Source organism: Silurus aristotelis (assembly GCF_946808225.1).
Source record: "Silurus aristotelis genome assembly, chromosome: 14".
In the NCBI taxonomy this organism is placed as follows: Eukaryota; Metazoa; Chordata; class Actinopteri; order Siluriformes; family Siluridae; genus Silurus; species Silurus aristotelis.
The window spans coordinates 22,118,453-22,139,818 of NC_139587.1; the positions used below are offsets into that span (position 1 = coordinate 22,118,453).

The 21,366-nt window shown below is 36.6% G+C and overlaps 1 protein-coding gene across 2 annotated transcripts; it reads left to right on the forward strand.

Moving 5' to 3' along the window:
• The first annotated feature begins 338 nt into the window (after window positions 1-338).
• mfge8b (milk fat globule EGF and factor V/VIII domain containing b) lies at window positions 339-18,679 on the forward strand. 2 transcript variants are annotated; one of them, XM_083560777.1, is made up of 10 exons: window positions 339-561; window positions 7,114-7,239; window positions 7,368-7,487; window positions 12,230-12,343; window positions 12,678-12,859; window positions 14,048-14,203; window positions 14,301-14,445; window positions 15,553-15,737; window positions 16,573-16,728; window positions 17,020-18,679. In XM_083560777.1, the coding sequence occupies exons 1-10, from the start codon at window positions 480-482 to the stop codon at window positions 17,161-17,163; spliced, it is 1,410 nt and encodes a 469-aa protein (XP_083416903.1). In that variant the 5' UTR covers window positions 339-479; the 3' UTR covers window positions 17,164-18,679. The 2 variants fall into 2 exon arrangements, with proteins under 2 accessions (XP_083416903.1, XP_083416902.1); XM_083560776.1 differs by having other exon boundaries at window positions 366-561; window positions 14,298-14,445.
• The last annotated feature ends 2,687 nt before the right edge of the window (window positions 18,680-21,366 follow it).

A 21,366-nucleotide genomic window follows, 5' to 3' on the forward strand; every position in this document is an offset into this window, starting at 1 on the left:
GATATTGCAAATCCAGTGCTCATTTTTCCCCAAACTTTTATAACTAACTGTTGGTGTAACATGAAATCAATGCGAAAGTGGATGTTGACTTGGTTTGATGTGTTATCAGAAGAAACACCTCCCAAATACTCAATCAAGGGATGATGATGATGGTAATAATAATGAATTATTATCAATATTATGTGTTTAAATTAGTTCCAGTGTTTTGTTTACGTGACCATATCAGTCTAACTGTATGCATTGTGCTGCCGTAGCGCTGCAGAGTTATTTTTCGACCGGTCACGCCCCACGTGGGTGTGGTTACAATTTTAGAACAGCGCGTGATTGGCCAAAAAGACATTGACACGTGGGGAGCGCAAAATATCGCGGTTTGCCCGCCTCGCGCTGTTTAATGTGGAGTGCAGGCGCGTCGCTGCTCAGTTTCACATCGACACGCAAACACCACCCTGGAGAGTTGAGAAGAAATCACGAGCAGAACCATGAGAACTTCCCCGACCTTCTCACTTTCTGTACCACTTTTGGCAGCTTGCTTTCTTGTTGTTCCATTCTCTGCGGTGAGAGGTAAGTGCTTATGATCTACTATCTGGAATACACACACACACACACACACACACACACACACACACACACACACACACACACACACACACACACACAAAAATCCGCATTGTATAAGTGTGTCAAAACCAAACACGCACGTGGAGGCGCGCGTTTCTCATCATATCAGACACAAAGCTTCGGAATACTTTGCGTTCCTCATTGCACAAATCGCCAAGAATGTTTAGAGAGACACGAATACGTTACTCAACTATTAACAACTTAAGTTGACAACAAAATCCTTTTTTGTTTAAGAAATAACACCAATCTTGTCTTTACCTGTTCTGGTCCTAGAATAGATTACGCATGCATTTGTCTTTATTCTGTACTCCTTGTGAGAAAGGGTAGGGTTTATTCTACTAAGCATTTGGGCATTTGTAGATCAGGACTCAGGTTCTCTGAGCTTAAGGTCTGCCCCTGTTGCACTTAAAGGCACTTTACTATCTTCTCCAGGGGCTCTGTACCCTGGCTGACCCTGCGCTCTGACCCCAGTTTCCTGACAAAGTGGATTATGCGAACACTACAGTTTCCTTTTGGGATTAATAAAGTACTCTTTACAAAAAAATAACAGTATTTAAACCTAATCAGGGACAGAAGTATAATATACCTAAAATGAATGACATTCTGTGACACCAAGATGAGGATGGTTCCTCTCTAGGTTTCTTCCTTATACCATCACAGGGAGTTTTTTCTTGGCATTGTTACCACTGGTTTGCTCATTGGGGATAAACTTAAAAGTTTAGTTTGCCAATAAGTTTGTTCCTTATATTTGCAACAGTCAACAAGCAGCAAACATTCCAATGTTATAACCTCGTTATCTCTGTAAAGCTGTTTTTGGGACAATGTCCATTGTTAGAAGTGCTATACAAATAAAACTGAATTGAATAGAATATTCTTTATTGTGTGAGCTCACTCATGAATCTGGTGTCCCTGTCCTGGGGCTTTCCATGTGTGTAAACAGTCTCGGGTGTTTTGTGGACTAGAATCCACTGTCCTGGAGTAGATGCCTTGGAGGCATGCAGGACCACCAGAAGCTCTATGTGCTGATCTGTAAAACACATGCTGGTTAGCGGAGGAATTTTTTTTAGACTTCGTGTCCAGTTTGACTAAGCTGAAAAGATTCTTTTTAGAACTTATTGAAGACAGAATGACATCTTTTTGCATTTACTTTTTAAAGAAAAATTTCTTACTATTGTTCAGAATGACTGTAATTATTTTTTTTCCCATTATCATCATTGCATGACAAGCAGTTTGTGTTTCTTTTGAAAGCTGCCCTTCTGCCTTAGGTTTGGCTTAAATTTGTAGGTGTAGCTCAGAGACCAAAACACTGAGTCATTTCCATTGGCAGTGTCATGAAAACATGTATTGAAGCTTGGTCACTTCATTCCACTAATGACCAGTGCAGCAGGGCTTGCGTTTACTTTGTGTATGTGTGTCCTTTCTTGCTAACTTTGGCTGACTTGTCTTGCAGATAGAGGTTTTGGCAAGTGCTGGGTCTTACAGCTGCTTCGAGTTCTCGATTGTTTATTTTCGATGCCTTGGAGATTCCACTTGGAGTTTTCTTTATTTCATCTGTCTTGACATTAATTTAGTTGGATATGTATAGAATATAAATGCTGGGATTTGAACTCCCAACCATCAAAATGGATGTCTTATATCTAAAGCACTGATCTAAAACTACCCACTTATCACACTTGTGCTGAGTGCCTCTATCATCCATGCTGCTGTGCTGTGTGTATGGGCTGTCTTAGTTTTTTTTTTCTTGTCTCTCTTTTTGTACCCATAGTTGAGTGTGGTGAAACAAACCCAATTCTCTCCTGTTACTCAAGTGAGTGTAGACTAAATAAATAGCTAGTGACCATAGAGCCTTTTGCTGCTCTCTTTTCCAGCCATGTCAAAACTGTTGTATGGCCTTTGCCATCTGGCAGAGAAGTCTTGTCCTCAGGGGATGACCTCATTTATCTTGATGAATTCACTTCTAATACTATGTCTCTCTCTCCCCATTCCTTATTAATTTTCTATAGTGCCTAATCAACATTCCATATTTAGATTCAGCAATTTGGCATTTCTTTTATGAGCCGTCTCTGTCTCTTGTCCCACTTTTCAATCTGCTGTTGTGAATTTTTAAAATGATAATTCCCAATGTTCCAGATGCCTCACAAACTTTGACAGTGTTCTTATTTTGATCCTCTACTAACATGTGTCTCGTTTTCTATTTTTAGTCTAGATAGAGTTATATTAACGCGAGGTTAACTCTAGGAGGTGTGCAATAAGAAGAGCTGGTATCTGTGTCAGAAAGTTTCTAGACGCTGTGCTTTGCTTATCTGAGCAGAAAAATGTGCCATTCAGATGTTTTAGTTTAAGATGTAGTTCTGTAGCCTTTTTTTCTTTATGTTGTTTTCTTGTTTCTTAGGTAATGGATAAGGACTGTTTTAGCAAAGCCATTATTGAGATGTTTTTGTACTGAATCTCAAAGCCTGCTTTATTTTAGCTATGTGTGGCAATGGGTCATCAATTTCTGGCAATGTGGTGTGTCATTTAATGTTGAGTGCACATACAATTAAGCTATTTAACTGTTAAACACGCGGTTCTTTCAACACCACAGCTGATATTGTTGAATTCAACAGATACATTAGTTGTCAAAGTATTGTAGGGATATAAAGACGACTAAAATTGAACAAAACCCTTTAAGCCTGATGTAGTGTCATGAACTGTTTTTGCTACTAAAACTGTTTGAATTCTACTCTTCATCCACCAATCACCACTCAACCATCTTAAGGGTCCTTGAAGGCTGAGATGTTGTTTTGGCCAAAGAACCCCCTTAATTATTCCAGTGTAACTTGTTGCTTCACTGCAGACTTCACTGTAGCATGCTTTCCTATTTCCTGTCTCTACTCTTGGCATGTTGGCAGCGTGTTCGGAAGGGCGTGCTCCTTCATATTCCTTCAATGTGGATAGTGTTTACTCTGCACTCCACAATTTGTTGTTGTTTTCCCTAATATGACAGTGGAAGTTTTTTTGCTGCATGTGGGATGTCCTCAGCTGGACAGAGCACAACCGAAGACTATTTTGTCTCATTGCAGTAAAAATATTTTAGACACATTCAACATTTATTTTTCATTCATTCTTTTGATAGTGACCGCTTTATCCAGTTCAGAGTATTAATCAATCCATGCCTCGAGGAACATTGATCCTAAAGGCTGGAATGCACCCTGCATTACAAGAAACACACACCCACACACATACTGCAAGTGCTAGGTGTGCTTTATTATATAACAGTATCAGGTCCTCTTTTTGTGGGACTGCTGAAATTTTTGCCAGTTGATTAACAAATAATTGTACATTCATCACTTTGAAGATCTGTCTTGTACACTATAACAGAATAGCAAAGTGTACATAAACTAAGAAAGAAACAAAGCAAAGAACTATAAATTCTGCTAGGATTATCTAACAGTTATTACACCTATGCAGTATAAATATCTTGTAAAATATTAAAGGGATCATTTACACAGCAATAATATTAAGGAGCTCTTTGTTTACTTTGACTTGTTCCTTGTATTTTACATGTCATTTCCATCTGGGCTAGTGATATTATGAGTCATATAGCGTGAGAGGGTTTGATACCATAATTGTTCCTCAGCACAGTGAGAAAATATTACTCATCAGCTGGTCTTGTATCGCTGATCTCCACCAAAGCACTTTTCTGTATCTAAGAAAGTATTGAACACACCTGTTGAATCAGTGCATGTGAGCGTGCCTTTACTTGTACCCCAAAACATAAATGTAATTTTTACCATGCGTTGTGTCACATGATCTTTTTTGTTTTTCTAATTTGACTGATCAGTTCAGCTGTTGATTTGCCAACAAATTGTTGTCTCTAATCAAACCGGTTTGACAGATGATACAGTTTTGCTTTGATGCACTCCTGGTGCCTGTTACTTTAAGTAGAAAAATTCATTGAGGAAAATAAATGAATGGAGGGAAAGCCACATTTAAGATTATGAAGCTACCCGTATAATTATTAATTAAAATGTAATTTATGTAACACAAGTAATTATTAGGTTTATTTTTTTTTATCTATATTTGTTAATTCCCCAAGAATTGAATGTCAAAGCTTTCTTTGTTGCGCACTTAATAGATTTTTTCTGACTGAATGAATCACGTGTTTCACACTTTTAAGTGAATGAGGAATTGTATCTTTCCTGCTTTTAACGGATCAGCTTCCATTATAAATAAGAACCAACATTCCATGCTTCCTCCTATTGTTTTCAGGTCATTATGATTTATCCGAGAGTCTGTTTTGAGAATCAGCGTAAGCTTTCATTTATAACGTTCTCCTGTCTCAAAAGAATGAATGTGTTTTTCATGCAGTGAAAAGATAGAAAGGCATCCCTAGCTTGTAGGTGTGGCAGTTCATTGAGTGATTCTGAGAAATAAGCAAAACACTTGCTTATTGATGTTCTGTCCAGACCAATCTTTTAAGAGAGAATGAGCTACAATGAATACAGTAAGCCTGCATAACAATAAGAAATTGAAGTCAACTGTAATTAAGCTTCCGATTATTTACACATTATGACTGTTTGGTATTGATGTAACCTTGAATAGACTCCACTTCAAGAACTGGTATTTGGGGAGTGTGTTGAGGGAGGACAGAAAATTCTGCACAGATGTTTTACTTTAATGTTAGATTTGTGGGAATGTAGGCTCTGCAGTAAGGTGTCTAAATATACCCACCCAACCTTGAATGAATTACAATAAAGCCTTTTAGAGTCAGTGTTTGTGGTTCTGCTTTCATGTAATTGATGAGAATAATAATGTAATCCACTTCTGGAATTTCTAAATGCATAAAATGTTCAAGAAATATAAAATAAAACTTGGTGAAGAGAAAAGGCATTGTGTAATATATGGTTTGTCTCTAACAAAAACGCATGGTCTTTGCGGAAGCGTCTAGCACTCGGTCAGCACTCACTCGGCAAACAAAAACACACTCATCAGCCTCGTTCCAAACAGTGGAGCATGTTGTGGTGAATGTTGTTGATTTTGCTTCTCTTTTCCCGGTAAACAGAAAGTGCTGAGCAATCGGTTACAGTTAATTACTATATAAACCTTTGCTCACCACCAACCTATAGTGAAGTTGGTCTGGAAAAACCCACTGAATTCACTGTGGCTGAATTCTGACATAAGTAAAACATCTTTTTGGGCCATAATGAAATTTTTTGCCAGTTAAATAGTTTGAGGGAGGATGTATATTTTTTACCAGATCGATTTGATACAATTACTGAATACATAATCAATTGTTGGCCCAAACAGAAAGCCATCTTGAACAGAATGCAATCAGATAAATGAACAGTGGTGAGGATCATGGTAAATGCTGAATCTGATTTTTATTTGATATAATATGACTATAGAATATAACTACAGTAATAGAATTCTTTAAAATCTGACAGAATTGTTATTTTACCATAATTAAACTAGGTTATGTAATCTGTGATTTTCTCCCTTTTCACTTTTGGTGTTAAGCATAATATAAACTTTTCTATACTTTGCGGTACAACTTTGTCACATCCCACCTCATGATCATTATGGACCTTTTTAAAGAAGTAGAATCCGACCCCACAAACGGCCCGAACCATCTAGAGACGTACCAGCGCTATTTGGATTCCACCTCGTGGAGTTTAGACATTGGACCTCTTTAAGTGCAAATGTTGAGCTATTTTATGAGTTGCTTAGTAGCTTCTGGTTCCATAATCTCAAATGACTGTATAAAACTGTAGAAAGGACATTACTTATAATCTTTCACTCTCCAGTATTCTGTATTGTTTTAAAGACTATCACACACTTGATATCACCCATATGAGGATGGGTTACCCTTTTGAGTCTGGTTCCTCTTAAGATTTCTTCCTCATAACATCTAAGGGAGTTTTTCCTCGCCACAGTCGCCATGGCTACTCATCAGGGATAAATACACATCATTCACCTTAACTGTTAAATTCTGTAATGCTGCTTTGAGACAATGTCCGCTATAGTGAAAAGCGCTTTAGAAATAAACTTGACTATATTAAATGCCTCATAAGCTATTGTGAATGACCTCAGTGGCCATGTAAAGTATGTAGTTATATAGTGCTTTTCCTCCCATTGTGCAGTTTTGCAGCCTTTTGGGGTCGTGATGGTAGTTTGGGCATTGGGGTTCATAAACCAGGCTCTTTTACTCTTACTGACTAATGGTAAAACCTTTTATCTTAAGGAATATATTAGGGGTCAACTCAACCTGGCCTTAAAAAACAGCAGAAATCTATTTCTGAAAATAATTTGTGGCACTGTAACAAAGTTTTGCTTTCCATTCAACCACAGTGGAATGGGTTGGATCAAAAGTTGTACATCAGTACAGCCCCTTGTGGACCTATATATATATATATATATATATATAAGTGTTTCCCAGGCAGAGTTTTAAGTAAAATGATTCACCTGGGAAATTAAGTAAACAAAACTGAAATAATCTCATTTCCTCTTTCACAGGTGATTTCTGTAAGGTGAATGTGTGTCAGAATGGCGGGACATGTGTGACTGCAACAGAGAAGAATTCCTTTATCTGTATCTGCCCAGAAGGCTTTACAGGAGACACCTGCAATGAGACAGAGACTGGTAATGCATTTAACAATAACTGCTATGAATTGTACATGATCTATAGATGATCCACACAGTGATTTTTGCCTTATTGCTTGATGTCAGATTATCTGTTCTTCCCGATGTTTTGACCTTCCTTTTCATAGGGCCTTGTCATCCTAACCCCTGCAAAAATGATGGCATCTGTGAGCCTCAGAGAGGAGATGTCTTTGGGGGATATTTTTGCAAGTGTCCCAAAGGCTTTGAAGGCACCCACTGTGAAAACAGTAAGAATCCTTTTCTAGCCTAAACATCTTTTACATATCATAAGGAAACCCATAACACAGTAATGCAGTCTGAAATTCAGTGCTGATAACAAGAGGCATGGTGGGTATGATGCAACCAGCACAGCCATCTTATCAGTGTAAGTGAATATTTGTCGGATAACAAGACCTTGAATCAGATGCAGATGTTCCCGTCCTGAGATTTTGACTGATTAACGGTGAAATTCAGAGGCCTCGGTTTGCCCCCAGTTGGTTAAAGGATATTCGTGTGTTAGATGGCAAATCCTCTGTAGTAGCAGTGCAGTAGGTCCCTGTATGTAGTAGTATGGCTGCTACCATCAGCATGAATAATTGCAACTTAAAAACTGCTTTCCCACAACCATGGGGCCTCAAACGCACTCAGATAAAACTACAGATACTATCTACAATGTAGACACTATAATATAAAAAATTTATTTTATAGTTGACTGCTGCCAAAAGCAGAATTTTGCATTTGCTAGTTCATTTAGTTCAACAACAGATTAAAGAAATACATTGGGTGTTCAATAAGAAGACGGGTTTTTTTTTTTGTTGGTTTTTTTTAAACTTGTTGGCATCAAGAGGGTCAAGTGATGGAATGACCAATTTCATAACTTCTGCACCTGGAGCTAACGTTTAAAAGGTATGCTTCAGCGTTAAAATTAAGTAATGTCTGTTAAAAAAAACACAAAATGTCTGTTAATTAATAAAAAGTTTAATCATTAGCATAGTGACCAGTTATTTAAGAGCAAGAAATTTCAGTATGACATTTTAGGGAAAATAATTAACATCAGGATGGTAACAGTAATCCAGTTTTTGAGTTGTTTTGCTTATAACAGCACAACCTGTTATGTTTTAGTTTTTATTGTATGTATTTGCTTGAAACATGCTTGATTTTCTCAGAGAGGAAATAATTTTATTTTTTATTTTGGAACAGATGAGGCTAGAAATGCTCTCTTTAATTAAGAGTTTCTTGTACTTACAGTTACTAGTCAGGATCATTAAGTTAACTATGTAAACTCACTAACATCCTCAGCACTGATAATAAAGTAATGACCTTGCATATCAATTTTGTTTCCAGTTTCCATGTGGTGGTGTTAATTATAATGATTTGATTGAGCTTGGTTAAGTGTGTGTGGGTGGGCACAGCAAGCCTCATCATTAGAATATAGTTACCATCTGTAGTAGTTGATCAAGAAGGGTAGATTTTTCTCAATAGTGAATATTTAGAAGCAACCGAAAAAGCATCTGTTGTCTTTGTGTTCAAGAAAAGAAGAACTGAAAGTTTTTTTGGCAGGAAAAAAGCTTTTAGGATGTAAGCAGATTAAAAATTGATTCATGTTCAGCCATACAGAAACACAGCAGCTCATTTCTAAATAAGATGCTTGGATTTGCAAAATGTTATTTGCAATAACCCAATTTTATATTAAAACCCCAACTGAGAAATGTAGGGTGTTGTATTTATCTGACATTTATTTATTATTGTTATTATTTGTTCTTAATATTAGAATAATTATTATTAATATTGGATTTATTAATATTACAAGTAATACATGTAATGGTAAATTTAATAAATTATGTCAAGAGAGCATAAGCAATCTTTAGGAGAAAATCCATCTTTTAAAAAAATTACAGGATGTATAGAATAAAAATGATACCCTTTAGGTTTTTTTTTCTTCTGCTACGGGTGAGCGGTCCTGTAAATGCTTGTTGGTTAAATGGAATTTGGCATGACAAGACCATTGCTATTGACTCTCTAAGCTGGGCTATTTTATACACACTGCATTAAGTTCTGTTTATAAAAATGTGCACACCCTTATGTTAAGCTGCATTTCAATGGATTTATTTTAGAATAGAGAATAAAAGCTAATTTGCACATGAGTGCACGCACAAAACCTCTGTATAGTTTAGAGAGAAACTTATTGCCAGTGCAAACCCAAATACATGTCTGTGCCACGCACACACATCCACACTGTAAAAACACACACGGTTGTCCAGCCAACAGGGAATGGCCTACTGCTTATCACACCCACGCCATCACACGCTCGCCTTGTTGCTGGGGTAAAATGTAGTTGGAGGCGGAAGAGTGAATTAAGTCAACTCTGACACTGTCACAGGCTTTCCTCTTGACTGATATGGTTGTTCTGTTGCTGGTGTGAAATTACCCTGAAAGCTCATCGAGAGACCATGAAATCATTGTCAAAAGCTTTTGTATGGTGAAGCATTAGCCACATCAACTCACCTGAAATAGGATGGAATCTGTTGTAGCGTTTCAGGATTTAAATGGTTGTGCTTTTTTGTAAGTAAATGTGAAGGAATTAGTAGGAATTAGGGGATATTTTAGGAGTGCAATAGAACTCTATAATTGGGAATCTACGAGTTTTTTACCAGCACTGTTAAGTGGCTATGTGACTTTATGACTGAGCTAATCTTGTGCTCTGCTGTTTGGTCTCTGTTTGAGAAACTTGGTCTCGCAGACTCTCTTGGAATGTTTACTTTGTCTTTGCTCTGCCTTTTTCCTGCTTCTCTCTGTGCCTCTTCTCTTCTGCTGCTCAAAACACCTCGCCAAGATCTTTCGAGCCAAAACCTGAAATCTTTGTAGGTGAACAGAAATGTCTGCACAATCATTTTTGACACATTTTGCTTCTGGTTGTTTTCCAGATATAAAAATTTAGTGATTCAGCATTCAAACCTTTTATTGCAGATGTGTTCCATTCCTGTCTGGCATTGTTCTTTGTAAACCACATCCCATAGGGGTACCTATTGCTATAGACAGACTGTGCTTTCTCTGAAGTTTTCTCTGAGATGTTCACCTACTCCTCTTCTTCTATTAGCAGTTAATAGATACATTTTCACCTAGACTGTTTCCTCTGATGCTGCACTTCCTGCTCATGTGCAGACTCTGACAGGCCTTGTCTCATATCAATTGGGGTCAAAGTGCATTATGAGCTCCGGATCAACTTTCATTTTATGCATTGTCCGACAATTGATGTTTACTCAAATGACCTCACAAACCAGAGTGTTAAATTCCTTGCTTTAGTGAAGCCTCCTTTCTATATCTGCTACATGGGTGTGAGCTCTGTGATTAAACTCTGGAGACGGTACATGTTTTATCCCTTTTATTTTTGTGATCATTATGCGCTAGTTCATGTTCTGCAAAGCCTGTGTAAGATGAGTCATGCAGAATAAACAGTTCAAATTGTTGGATTTCCAAACTCCAGTCACAGTTTCTTAAATACAATTAAACATAATACATTCTTACAAACAAAAAAAGGAACCAGAGTCAGCAGATAGGTAAGTGCTTAGTTTCTTTATTTAGCGTGCTCCAAATACATAGCAGGGGCCAAAACACAGGCAGTCAGGTTCAGCGGAAATAAATCTATAATCCAAAAATGGGCAAAGGTCAAAGCAAGATAAGCAAAAATGAAATCTTGACGTAATTGAAAACCTGGAAAATAGAAACGACTACAAGCTTGCATGTTATATACAAGAATTTGTAGTCTATAGTATTTATATAGTATGTTTTTGTTTAGATTTTTGAGTATTTTAATATTTTACATTTTTAATGGAATACAAGATGCGCAGTGTGTTCTTTTTGAAATCTAATTGTATCTATGGTATTTGTAACGTTGCCGGGGAACAGCACTATAGTATGTGTGCGTGTGCGTGTGTGTGTGTGTTCATGCATGATCCTTTGTACATGCCTGTATTTGTGCAGTGTTCTGAGCTTTTAGAGAGGAACTGAAAACTTGCTTCCATTTTATTTTCTCTGTAGATTATTGGAGACTTCAGAAACTGTTTCTCTTTTGACCTCAGAGATTTAGCATCTTTCAGCTTTTCCTTCTTGGCTCTGACCAGTCATACACTCAATCTGTGCTCTCAGTCAGATAATCCTTCAGATAGTCCTTCATTCTCAACTTTGCAGGCTTTTGCTGGACTGACAGCAGTCAACTGATGACTCTGTTATTATTGTGTAGTTTTTAATAGTACTTTTTGTACAGTTCTTAAATACTCTGAATTAGTGATGTAGCAAGAAAATAATTTCAGCAGGAATGAGAAATTTTCTAATGAAATCTTATATCATCTGCATAAATAGAATAGTAAGTCAGATGTGTTTCAGTTTTGGGTGGATGGAAGACAGTATTAGAAGCGATGGTTGTATTTATAGAGTTTGTCACTGAATTATTTTAAGACATCATTCTACTTTATACAAATCCTGGCGCATAAAGAAATAAAAAAATTATCATAAGATTCATGAAATTACAAACTACGTAGATTAAATTGCTATTAACCGGGGAGTAGATTACATTTTGCTTCATAAAACCAGGTTTATTGAATAAGCATGGTTTTCTGTACAGTGTGTTCTACATTTTCTTCTTCTACAGTGGGACAACTAGAACACTGTGTGTGTGTAAGTTTCAAGTGGCTTAAATTTTCATAATTAACATTCATAATTAGTACTGAAGCTCGGAATCATGATATATGGTCACTCCAACTCTGAACTGCCGATGTTGCTATATTGATTTTATTTTAAATCGTTTTGAGAGACAGTTTCGAGTTTACAGTCCATGGCACGACTGGCACAAACCAGACACAAGAGTGGCATCTGTAGCTCAAGTAAAGAACTGCATGCAACGAAATGTTTTTAAGATTTCGATTAATATTGAATATTCTATCAATATCCTTGTTGAAATCCTGAGACATGGTGTGTGATCCCCTCTTTACAGATGTGAACGACTGTGCTGCACAGCTATGCCAAAATGGGGGTTCATGTCAAGATCTTGATGGAGATTTTTACTGCAAATGCTCGTCCCCTTTTGTTGGGAAATACTGCCACTTGCGTGAGTAAACATCCACAATTCTTTCTTTGAAGGACACTTGCATGATGTTTTGTTATAAGGAATTATTTTATTTATATATATATATATATATATATATATATATATATATATATATATATATATATATATATATATATATATATATATATTAAATTTTATATATATTTTGGTCATTCCAAAATGGAATGCTCCACATTCTGATGACTTCATCATCCATGTGAGTGCATTTCTCCCCATGAGCATGACCCTCACACTGTTAGTCCATCTGTCTGCTTCACTGTCTGTCTCCTGTGTGTGTGTGTGGACAGGTTGGTAATGTCATTTTGTTTTGCAGGCTGTATCTCTCTGCTGGGGATGGAAGGGGGTGGCATTGCTGAGTCTCAGATCACTGCCTCCTCTGTGTATTACGGCATTTTGGGATTACAGCGATGGGGGCCTGAGCTGGCCCGTCTCAACAACAAAGGCCTGGTGAATGCATGGACATCGGCGACACACGACAAGAACCCTTGGATTGAGGTGTAAAAGGCTGTTTTTTTTTTTTCTTCCATACTAGTCTTTAATATCTAAACAGGACTGATTATTTTTATCCTCACTCGCTTGTTGATAAATACCAGTCGCCTGTATATTACCAAACATGTTCACTACACTGCTGATTTACATGTAGTGATGCCTCGAAAACTCTATAAAAGGCAAAACTTGTATTTTTACCCTTTTTGCTAAGCCAAAAGTCTAGGAGGTGGAGTCTGCTAAGATACAGCTACTCTTTCCTGGATGGAGTTGAACCAAAAACCCAGAGTTGGAGTAAACTCCAGAGTGTTTCCAAATCATCTATGGTGTCTAGGAGTTAGGAGTTTTTTTTCCTCAAACAGGGGCACACTCTGAAAATAACTACACAGTGGAAAAAATTCAGCTCTTGAGTTCAGCATGTACTGAATATTTCAGCAATTTCCTTTTGAAGGGTGCCATTCCTTTAGTCTTAATAGAACACGCTTGCTTTATTTGCCTTAAATCATTGATTTCTATTGGATTACCTTTTCTCCCAGGGTTTTTACTAAGTAAGAAAACTATGGCTTTTAATCAAAGAAACTATTTAATCGCGAATAATCGCATGATTGGTAATGAGATAACTCACGACTGATTGGAACTTAATCGCACATTTTTATCTGTTCTAAATGTACCTTAAATTAATACTTTTCAAGTTTTTATTACTCTTACATTTACATGAATATTTTGCCTTCATGCACTATTTTAAGTATGGTTTCACTAATAATAAACATACCGTACATTTGCATCCGGACACCAAACAGAACTTTTGCTATGTTATAATTTTTTATTACAAAATTGTCAAACAGAAATGGACGCTGCATGAATCGGACATTAATAAAGTTAGTGCTGTTTAAATTTATTTGCATTAATTAACTTTGACAGCCCTAAAAAATTCTTAGTTTAAAGTTGCACTGTTTACACTATTAACCTAATACCGGGTTCATAGACTGACAATCAAGATTTAGAAAAACTAAGTGGCTTACAAAGGATAAAAACATTTTTCTGAACTAATGCTATTGTCAGGAATATTATATTTCTTGTAAAAATTCTCCTGTGAATGATTTATGAATAAGTTCATTCATGACCAGCTTGATAAATGAGCCCCACGGGTTGAATATTTACAGTAAATAACCGTTATCTTTGTTTGTGTTTGTGTAGCTGAACATGCAGCGGATAATGCGTTTCACTGGTATCATCACTCAGGGTGCCAGTCGTGTTGGCACTGCTGAGTTCATCAAACATTTTAAAGTGGCTTACAGTTCAGATGGACACGTGTACACCATGTACAGAGGGAATGGTCTGAAGAAGGATGTGGTGAGCTAAACATTCAAACACTGTTCTCTACTCAGATGTGCTTTAAGGATCAATTTCATATGCATATCTCTAACCTGAATTTGCTTTCTCCCAGCAGGTTTTTGTGGGAAATGTGGACAACGACAGCACAAAAACCAATCTATTTGAGCCTCCCATCATTGCTCAGTACATCCGCGTCTTGCCCATAGTGTGCCGCAAAGCCTGCACTCTGAGAATGGAGCTAGTGGGCTGCGAGCTTAGTGGTACACTGAAACACAATACACTGTATCCATGCACTGCATCAAGTAAACATTGTAATGACCTGAAAAAAGTAATGAATCGTCTTGATTAAATTGGAAATGTAATATAATAAACTGAGAGGTCCAATACAGAATTATACAAATTATAATTAGAACTGACATTAAAGACTTCCTCCATAACTGCCATCATGTCCATGTAATTAAAGTTAAGAGGCTTTTTGGCCTGCAGAGCTGAGACTTTGCCCAAACTGGGACTTCTGCCATCTAATATTTTTATGGTCAGGCATCACAGTAATTTAGAGACCATGGCTAAAATATTGGAACAGAACTAATCTCTGGGTATAACTAATCATGTCCTACAACATGAAGCACATTCCATTATGGTTATTCAGAATGTCTCATTTAATGCTAATGTCTGGTCACAAACAAGTATATTATCATTTTAGTTGTTACTGTGACAAGACATAATACATTTGTATAATCATCTATAAACATTCTGTTGTCTTATTCTGCACTACCTATGTTTACATAGCTTATTTACTGCACTATTGGAATAAAAACATCCACATATGCATCGTAGTTGAACTAGAGTAAACTAATTAGGGCCAATCCCTATAAGGAAAAAAGGAATTTGTTGTCAATCCATAAAAACAAAGAATAATAGTCACATAATTGTGTCTAAAATACTTTCACTATTGGAATCCTAATGTGCATTCACATTGTGCACCTTTTAAAGCTCTTCACTGTAAAAACATTCTTAATCTAATTTAGCACTTGGACTGGCATCAGATTAAAATTTCAGAAATGCAGGATGCAGACTGATCTCCATAAGGTTGGCTCATCATTGGGATTTTATTAGACATTCAGCAAGGATATAGATAAGGGTATGTAGGCTGTGTTCACAAGGCCGTTGTTGTTATGGCAGTGTTAATATTTGACAACGTTACTGCCTGCATCAACATGGCTTTTGATCAGATTACATATAACATGCATACATACAGTTTAGGATACATATACATAGTATACTCTTTATCTGCAATCAGCTTTTAAATTACAGATTGATCAGAATCTTTCCATGTAAATGATGCAAATCTCTTGTAAACCCCACAGGTTGCTCAGAGCCACTCGGCTTCAAGTCACGGCTGATTGGTGACCATCAGCTCTCAAGCTCCAGCTCCTTCCGCACGTGGGGCATTGAGGCATTTACCTGGCATCCACACTACGCCCGTCTGGACAAGCAGGGCAAGACTAATGCCTGGACTGCAGCAACCACCAGCAGATCCGAGTGGCTACAGGTGAATCTGGCACTTTTGTACATGTGTATTTTTAGGAAACCGTTCTACATTTTTATATGGAACAAATGACTATCATTATCATAAAGCTACATTAAGGCCTGAATTTTATTATATGAAAGTATGTGAACATAAATGCTTCATGTTTATTTATTAATAAGTGGTTTATATAACTTTCAGAAGTTATATACATTTTAGTGTTAATAATAGTTACAATAAAATCTTTAATGCAACACAAATGTCGCATTGGAAGCCACAATAGCATGAGAAAGATGGGATCTCACTCAGGAGAAATGATGAAGAAACTCCTCATACTTCACTCTCATGCAACATCAAAATATTCCTCCTTATTTAACCTGTACAGTGAGAGTGATACAGACATCCGGTCTGTTTTACTGATACGCTGTGTGTAGTGCCCCCTTGAGTGCTGAAGCTTACTTATAACTGCCAAGTGTTCTGTGCAACACTACATTCACACTACACCATGTAACTTGTCATTCATCTCGTGTGACTGCTACTGTTGGTGATTGTGGGCATTTTTACTCAGTTTTTTCACCACTCATTTGCATAAAATTAAGTATTTAAATGCCATTTTGTCACACATACACAAATTAAGTGGTTGCTTGTTATAAAAAATACAGATTGACAAAGTACACTAGGACAAGAATATTTACATATAGGCATCAAATATTATTCTGACCATAGAAACAAAGATGCATCTTAATTTGCTTCATTCGTTAAACCTTTTTTTTTCAGGCTTTATTAGCATAATTTTGATTTGTTTAGTTCATTAAAAAATATTTTGCTGTCCTGTTTAAATGTTTTGTACTTTCATTAGGTGGATCTCATTTCCCCCAAGCGGATCACAGGAATCATCACTCAGGGAGCCAAAGACTTTGGAAGTGTGCAGTTTGTTTCAGCTTACAAATTGGCTTACAGTAATAACGGCCAAACCTGGACTGTGGTACAAGATGACAAAAAGCACGTTGACAAGGTCTGAGCCTTTTTTTTTCTTTTTCTTGTTGGGGAATTAAGTATCAAGATTTTATGCGCCTCTGTGACTATTAGAAAATGATTGATGATTATAAGGAACTGATGAATTCTCATGCATATAAACATAAATATAGAGAAAAAAAAAACGTGTTTTGACGCTTTGTCCACGTAACCACCCGTTTTGTTGGATCTATCAAAGCCGGTGTTCAAATGCATCCTCCTTTGTTTTTTTTGTTGTTTTTTTTTTTATGAAAAAATTTACTGGGTTTCTTTTTCTTCATTCTACCTGCAGATCTTTCCTGGCAACAGTGATAACAATGTGCACAAAAAGAACGTGTTTGACCCGCCTTTCTACGCCCGATTTGTCCGCGTTCTCCCATGGGAGTGGCATGAGCGCATCACACTGCGAATGGAGCTGCTGGGCTGTGAGGATTAAATCGCCACCTCCCTGCTCTCTTCTTTAAATCCCTCCATCCCTCCTTCCTGAGCCACTGAATGCACTGCCTTACCACCAGCACCAGAGGGCGATAAGTCCACAACAAAGAAACAAAACCCTAATAACAGCAGCAGGGAATTGAGCTTATCAGCACTTCAGGGATGACCCACTCCTGAAGACAAACCATGTAGTGTAAGATCTGTTCAACTCACTAAGCGGTGAGTTGTTTTGGCATGATAATTACAACTGATGGTATAAACTGAAATTCCAAAAAGATAACTAAATGCCAAATTTTCAATAATATATGTGTGATGTAAAATATAAAAGAAATGTTTATTCTCCTTTAACTTACCTGATGAATAGACAGTGGTCCATTCTATAGTAGGTTAAATTATACTTATAAAATATATTGGTTTAAAAGAGTTTTTGTAGTTTAGTTATAAACTAAAAATTTGTCGTACTTTAATTTTGTAAGTGTTTTTTCAGTGGTTCTAAAATGTTTGTCCATGACATGCTTTTCTGCAAGGAAGCTTTATTTCTTGATAATGTTTCTTACAAAATAATCTGCTATCAAAATGTTACCACATCATTATTGTGAAATATTGTGTGAAACGAAGGTGTATTCAGTATTATTGTGCATCAACCCCCCCCCCCCCCCAACAATGCCACAGATATTTCTCAGGAAGAGTTGAATCGATTGCAATGTGCTACTTTTTTTCTTTAATTTTTTAAATAAAACAAATGGGATTGTTCAGAAAAAGAAACCATCACCTCTGAATATTATAATTTAATAATACCAAAGTGATCTTTCAATTTTTTTCATTGTAATTTGATGAAGTGGAGGGTGGGTCCTTGTGCTGCTTTGGATCTTCTAATACAGTCAGTCTGATAAATTACTTATAGCTAATATATTCAGTCATACATCAGTAATATTTGAATTTGTAGTGGCTCAGCAGCTGCTTATTAAAAACCTCCTCGGTAACTGGGTGGAAATCTAATTTTGCATGATTTCTACGGTTTGCACTGATGCTCTGCCCTTCCCAATCTACATAATGCTCCCATGGTGTTGTGCTGTGACCTTCCTCCCCAACAACCCCCACGAATATAAATGATGGGTTTGTGCAATATGATGCGAGCATTAATATTAATGGGATATGCCAAGAAAATATACTATTTACTTTTTTTTTATGAAAATTTAGACATACTTGTAGATGGTGAAAAAATAATAAACAATATTGTGATTTATTAAAAATGTTTGTGTGTTTAGTATGTGGGAAGCTTAAAAAAAAAAAATCCACAGTATTTCATTATTAATGTTGAGCTTCAAATGTTCAGTGGTTTTCTACTTCACAATAACAACTTTGTCAATCCTATTCAATTTGTTCTTTGTTCTATTTGTTTTTATTTCGTGTGTTTATTTGTCATATGTCAAGTAATATGCTAAGATTTGATTGAATTCTTCAGTGTATCTTAAAATATTTCTAGTTTCTAAAAAGGAATAAAGAACTTAAATAGATAATGCTATTCTTTGAGTCTTTAATTATCATACATTGACCTTGGCACACAGTTGACTGGGCTGAATTGGTCCCATGTTGTGAATGTCATTTTCCATTTTTTTTTTCTTTTTTTTGCCTCTCAAAGCACTGCCAATGCTATCATTGCCTGAGCTTGTTGTGGAGAAGCATGGACCAGACAGGATATAAAGATCTCTCTGTGTAGTGTGATTTCCAAGAGAACCAGTGTTCTATTGTTTGTCATATGTTGATGAACTAGGTGCAGTATATAGAAGCCTTGTCCAGAGGTTAAAGCAGGAAGAATGGAGGTCTAAAGAATGGCAGGAAAATGTCAGTTTGAGCATGGCACCTCCAGGAAGGACTAGTTCCTGGAATAACAAAGTTATGCTAAAGCATATTTTAGTTGGAAAACCACTAAAGAGTCTATAGGGAAAGTCATCCATTGTTTGTAGCATTCCTGGTGAAAGTCACTCACTCCGTTCCATAGTTTGAAACAAGCTCTAAACCATAAACCAGCTCAGAATTTGGGGCCATAAATAACTGTTATATGTTGCTCTCTTCTCTGAAGGTGACCAATTTTCAAGATCTTTAGTTTTGATGAAAATATATTTAGTATATATAATCATTTACAATAACTAGTTTGTCACCCTTGAAAACCTTTTGTATTCATGAAATTATTTAATCAGCTAATCCAAATAATTCAGTTATTGTTTCAGGAAAAAAAGATAATCATGACTTACAGTTGCTAGTCATGGTTGCTTAATGCCTTACCAGCTGGTTTGAGTTCCAGATGTTGGGCTGGGATTTTCACACACAATATATTTTAATGTTTTCCCAAATTGGTGGCAAACAAAAAATTTGAAAAATGTGAGAAGAGAATTTCCAGTTGAAAGTTGGAAATCCTTTTAATATTTAACTGGCCAGTGCAAGTCCAAATTTGGTGTAGCCTTTAATTATTGTCTTTGGCTGACAGTCATTGAACAACATATGTGTTCCAATTATCAAAGTGATGAAGATAATTTGAGCTACTGTAGTCTTCCAGTCTGTTCTATCCAGTCTTGATAACCATCTCTGACCTCTGGTAAGGTTTGTTTGCTCAAAGAAAAGCCTGCTCACTGGACATTTCTGCATCCTTCTGTAAAATCTAAAAATCCCAGAAGATCAGCATTTTCAGAAAAATTCAGACCGCCTAACACCAACAACTTTCCCTATTCTAATGTTTTGTGAGCAATAATTAAAGCACTTGTCATGTATTTGTATTATTTTTATTAACTGTATTTTAACTTTTTGGCTGTAATTGCAGGTAGTGGAAGGTGTAAAGGTTCCTGTCGAAGTAGCCAGTACGTGTAAAAAAAAAACAAATGTAGATCTTGCACAAAGAAGCCATACAGATCACATCATCTTCCTGAAATCTGTAATAAGCACAAGCACCACCTCAAATCAAACAAGCCTTGAAGGAAATGTTTTACAGAGTAAATGAAAGATTGCAGCAGGGAATAACAGGTCTGACCTTGTCATCAGAGGCCAATTTCTGAACCAGTGAGTACTGAAGGTTATAGTAGTCAGGAAACAACTCCCTGACTAGGGTAATTACTTTGAAAATAAATTACTTTGTCTGCTATCTTCTATTCATATATTTTTTTTGCAACCTGATTTAGAAGATGTTTTTTTTTTTTTTTTTTTTTTGCTAATTCAACTGTATTTCATCAAGTTTTCTGATGCATTCAGTTACCAGCATTAAGATATGAGTGATATTTTTCACATGTTCATTAAATATAATGTGAATTCTAAAAATCTGTACTATTTTGTATGTATTTTATATCTCAAAAGTTACTGGTGTAGAAATGCCTGATAGATTTGGTTAAATTCTCTTTACCACCTTTTCGACCCAGATAAAATAGATTTAGTCTTCTCTGTCTCCCTTTTGATTTATGATGGACACTGACAAGTGTTTAGGAAAATCCAAAGAGTGCTCTGGATCTTTATTTTGCCAAACTATCAGTGCACGATGTTGTGTTGGTGTCGGCAGCCAAAAATTATCCTCATCTTCCTTCCCCTGCTATTCAGCGGTTGGCATTCCTTGCCTCAGGCGAGAGCTTTCATCTTAGCTTTGGGAATAAACTGTCTGTGATCTTCAAACACATCAATAATGGGTCTTGGTATCTGTAAAAGCAGCAAGGTAAATCTATCTCCCCTGCTTCTTGTTATGTGGAAGGGTGAAAAGCAAGCAATCATAAGCAGAGGAGGTTTGATCTGTGTTTTGCTCTGTGTCATAATGCTGAGTGATGGAGTCAGCTCAACATCCTGCTCTCACCAAAGGCCGCTGAGCAGCCCTTTCCTTTCCCCAGCTACTGGTAAGCTGACATAGCTATAGCTGATATCAAAACAATACCTTCAGCAGGATGGTCTATATTTAGGAAGATAACACAGTGAAGGTTACTGAATTCAAGTGATGGAGTGGCATGAAAGGATATTCTGTCAACTCTTCAGAGACTATATGCATGCCAGAGAGTGGAAAAAATCCCATCTTTTTAAGGATACCTATGCCATCCAGTACTGATGCTGGAAAATTAAACAGCTTTAGTGGCCTTTGGGGGAAAGTGGAATTTTGGTTTCAGCTTTTTTTCCCATAGCTAGCTGTATTTTTGAGAATAATGTCAGAGCTCAGGATGTTTACAGATAGGCCTGA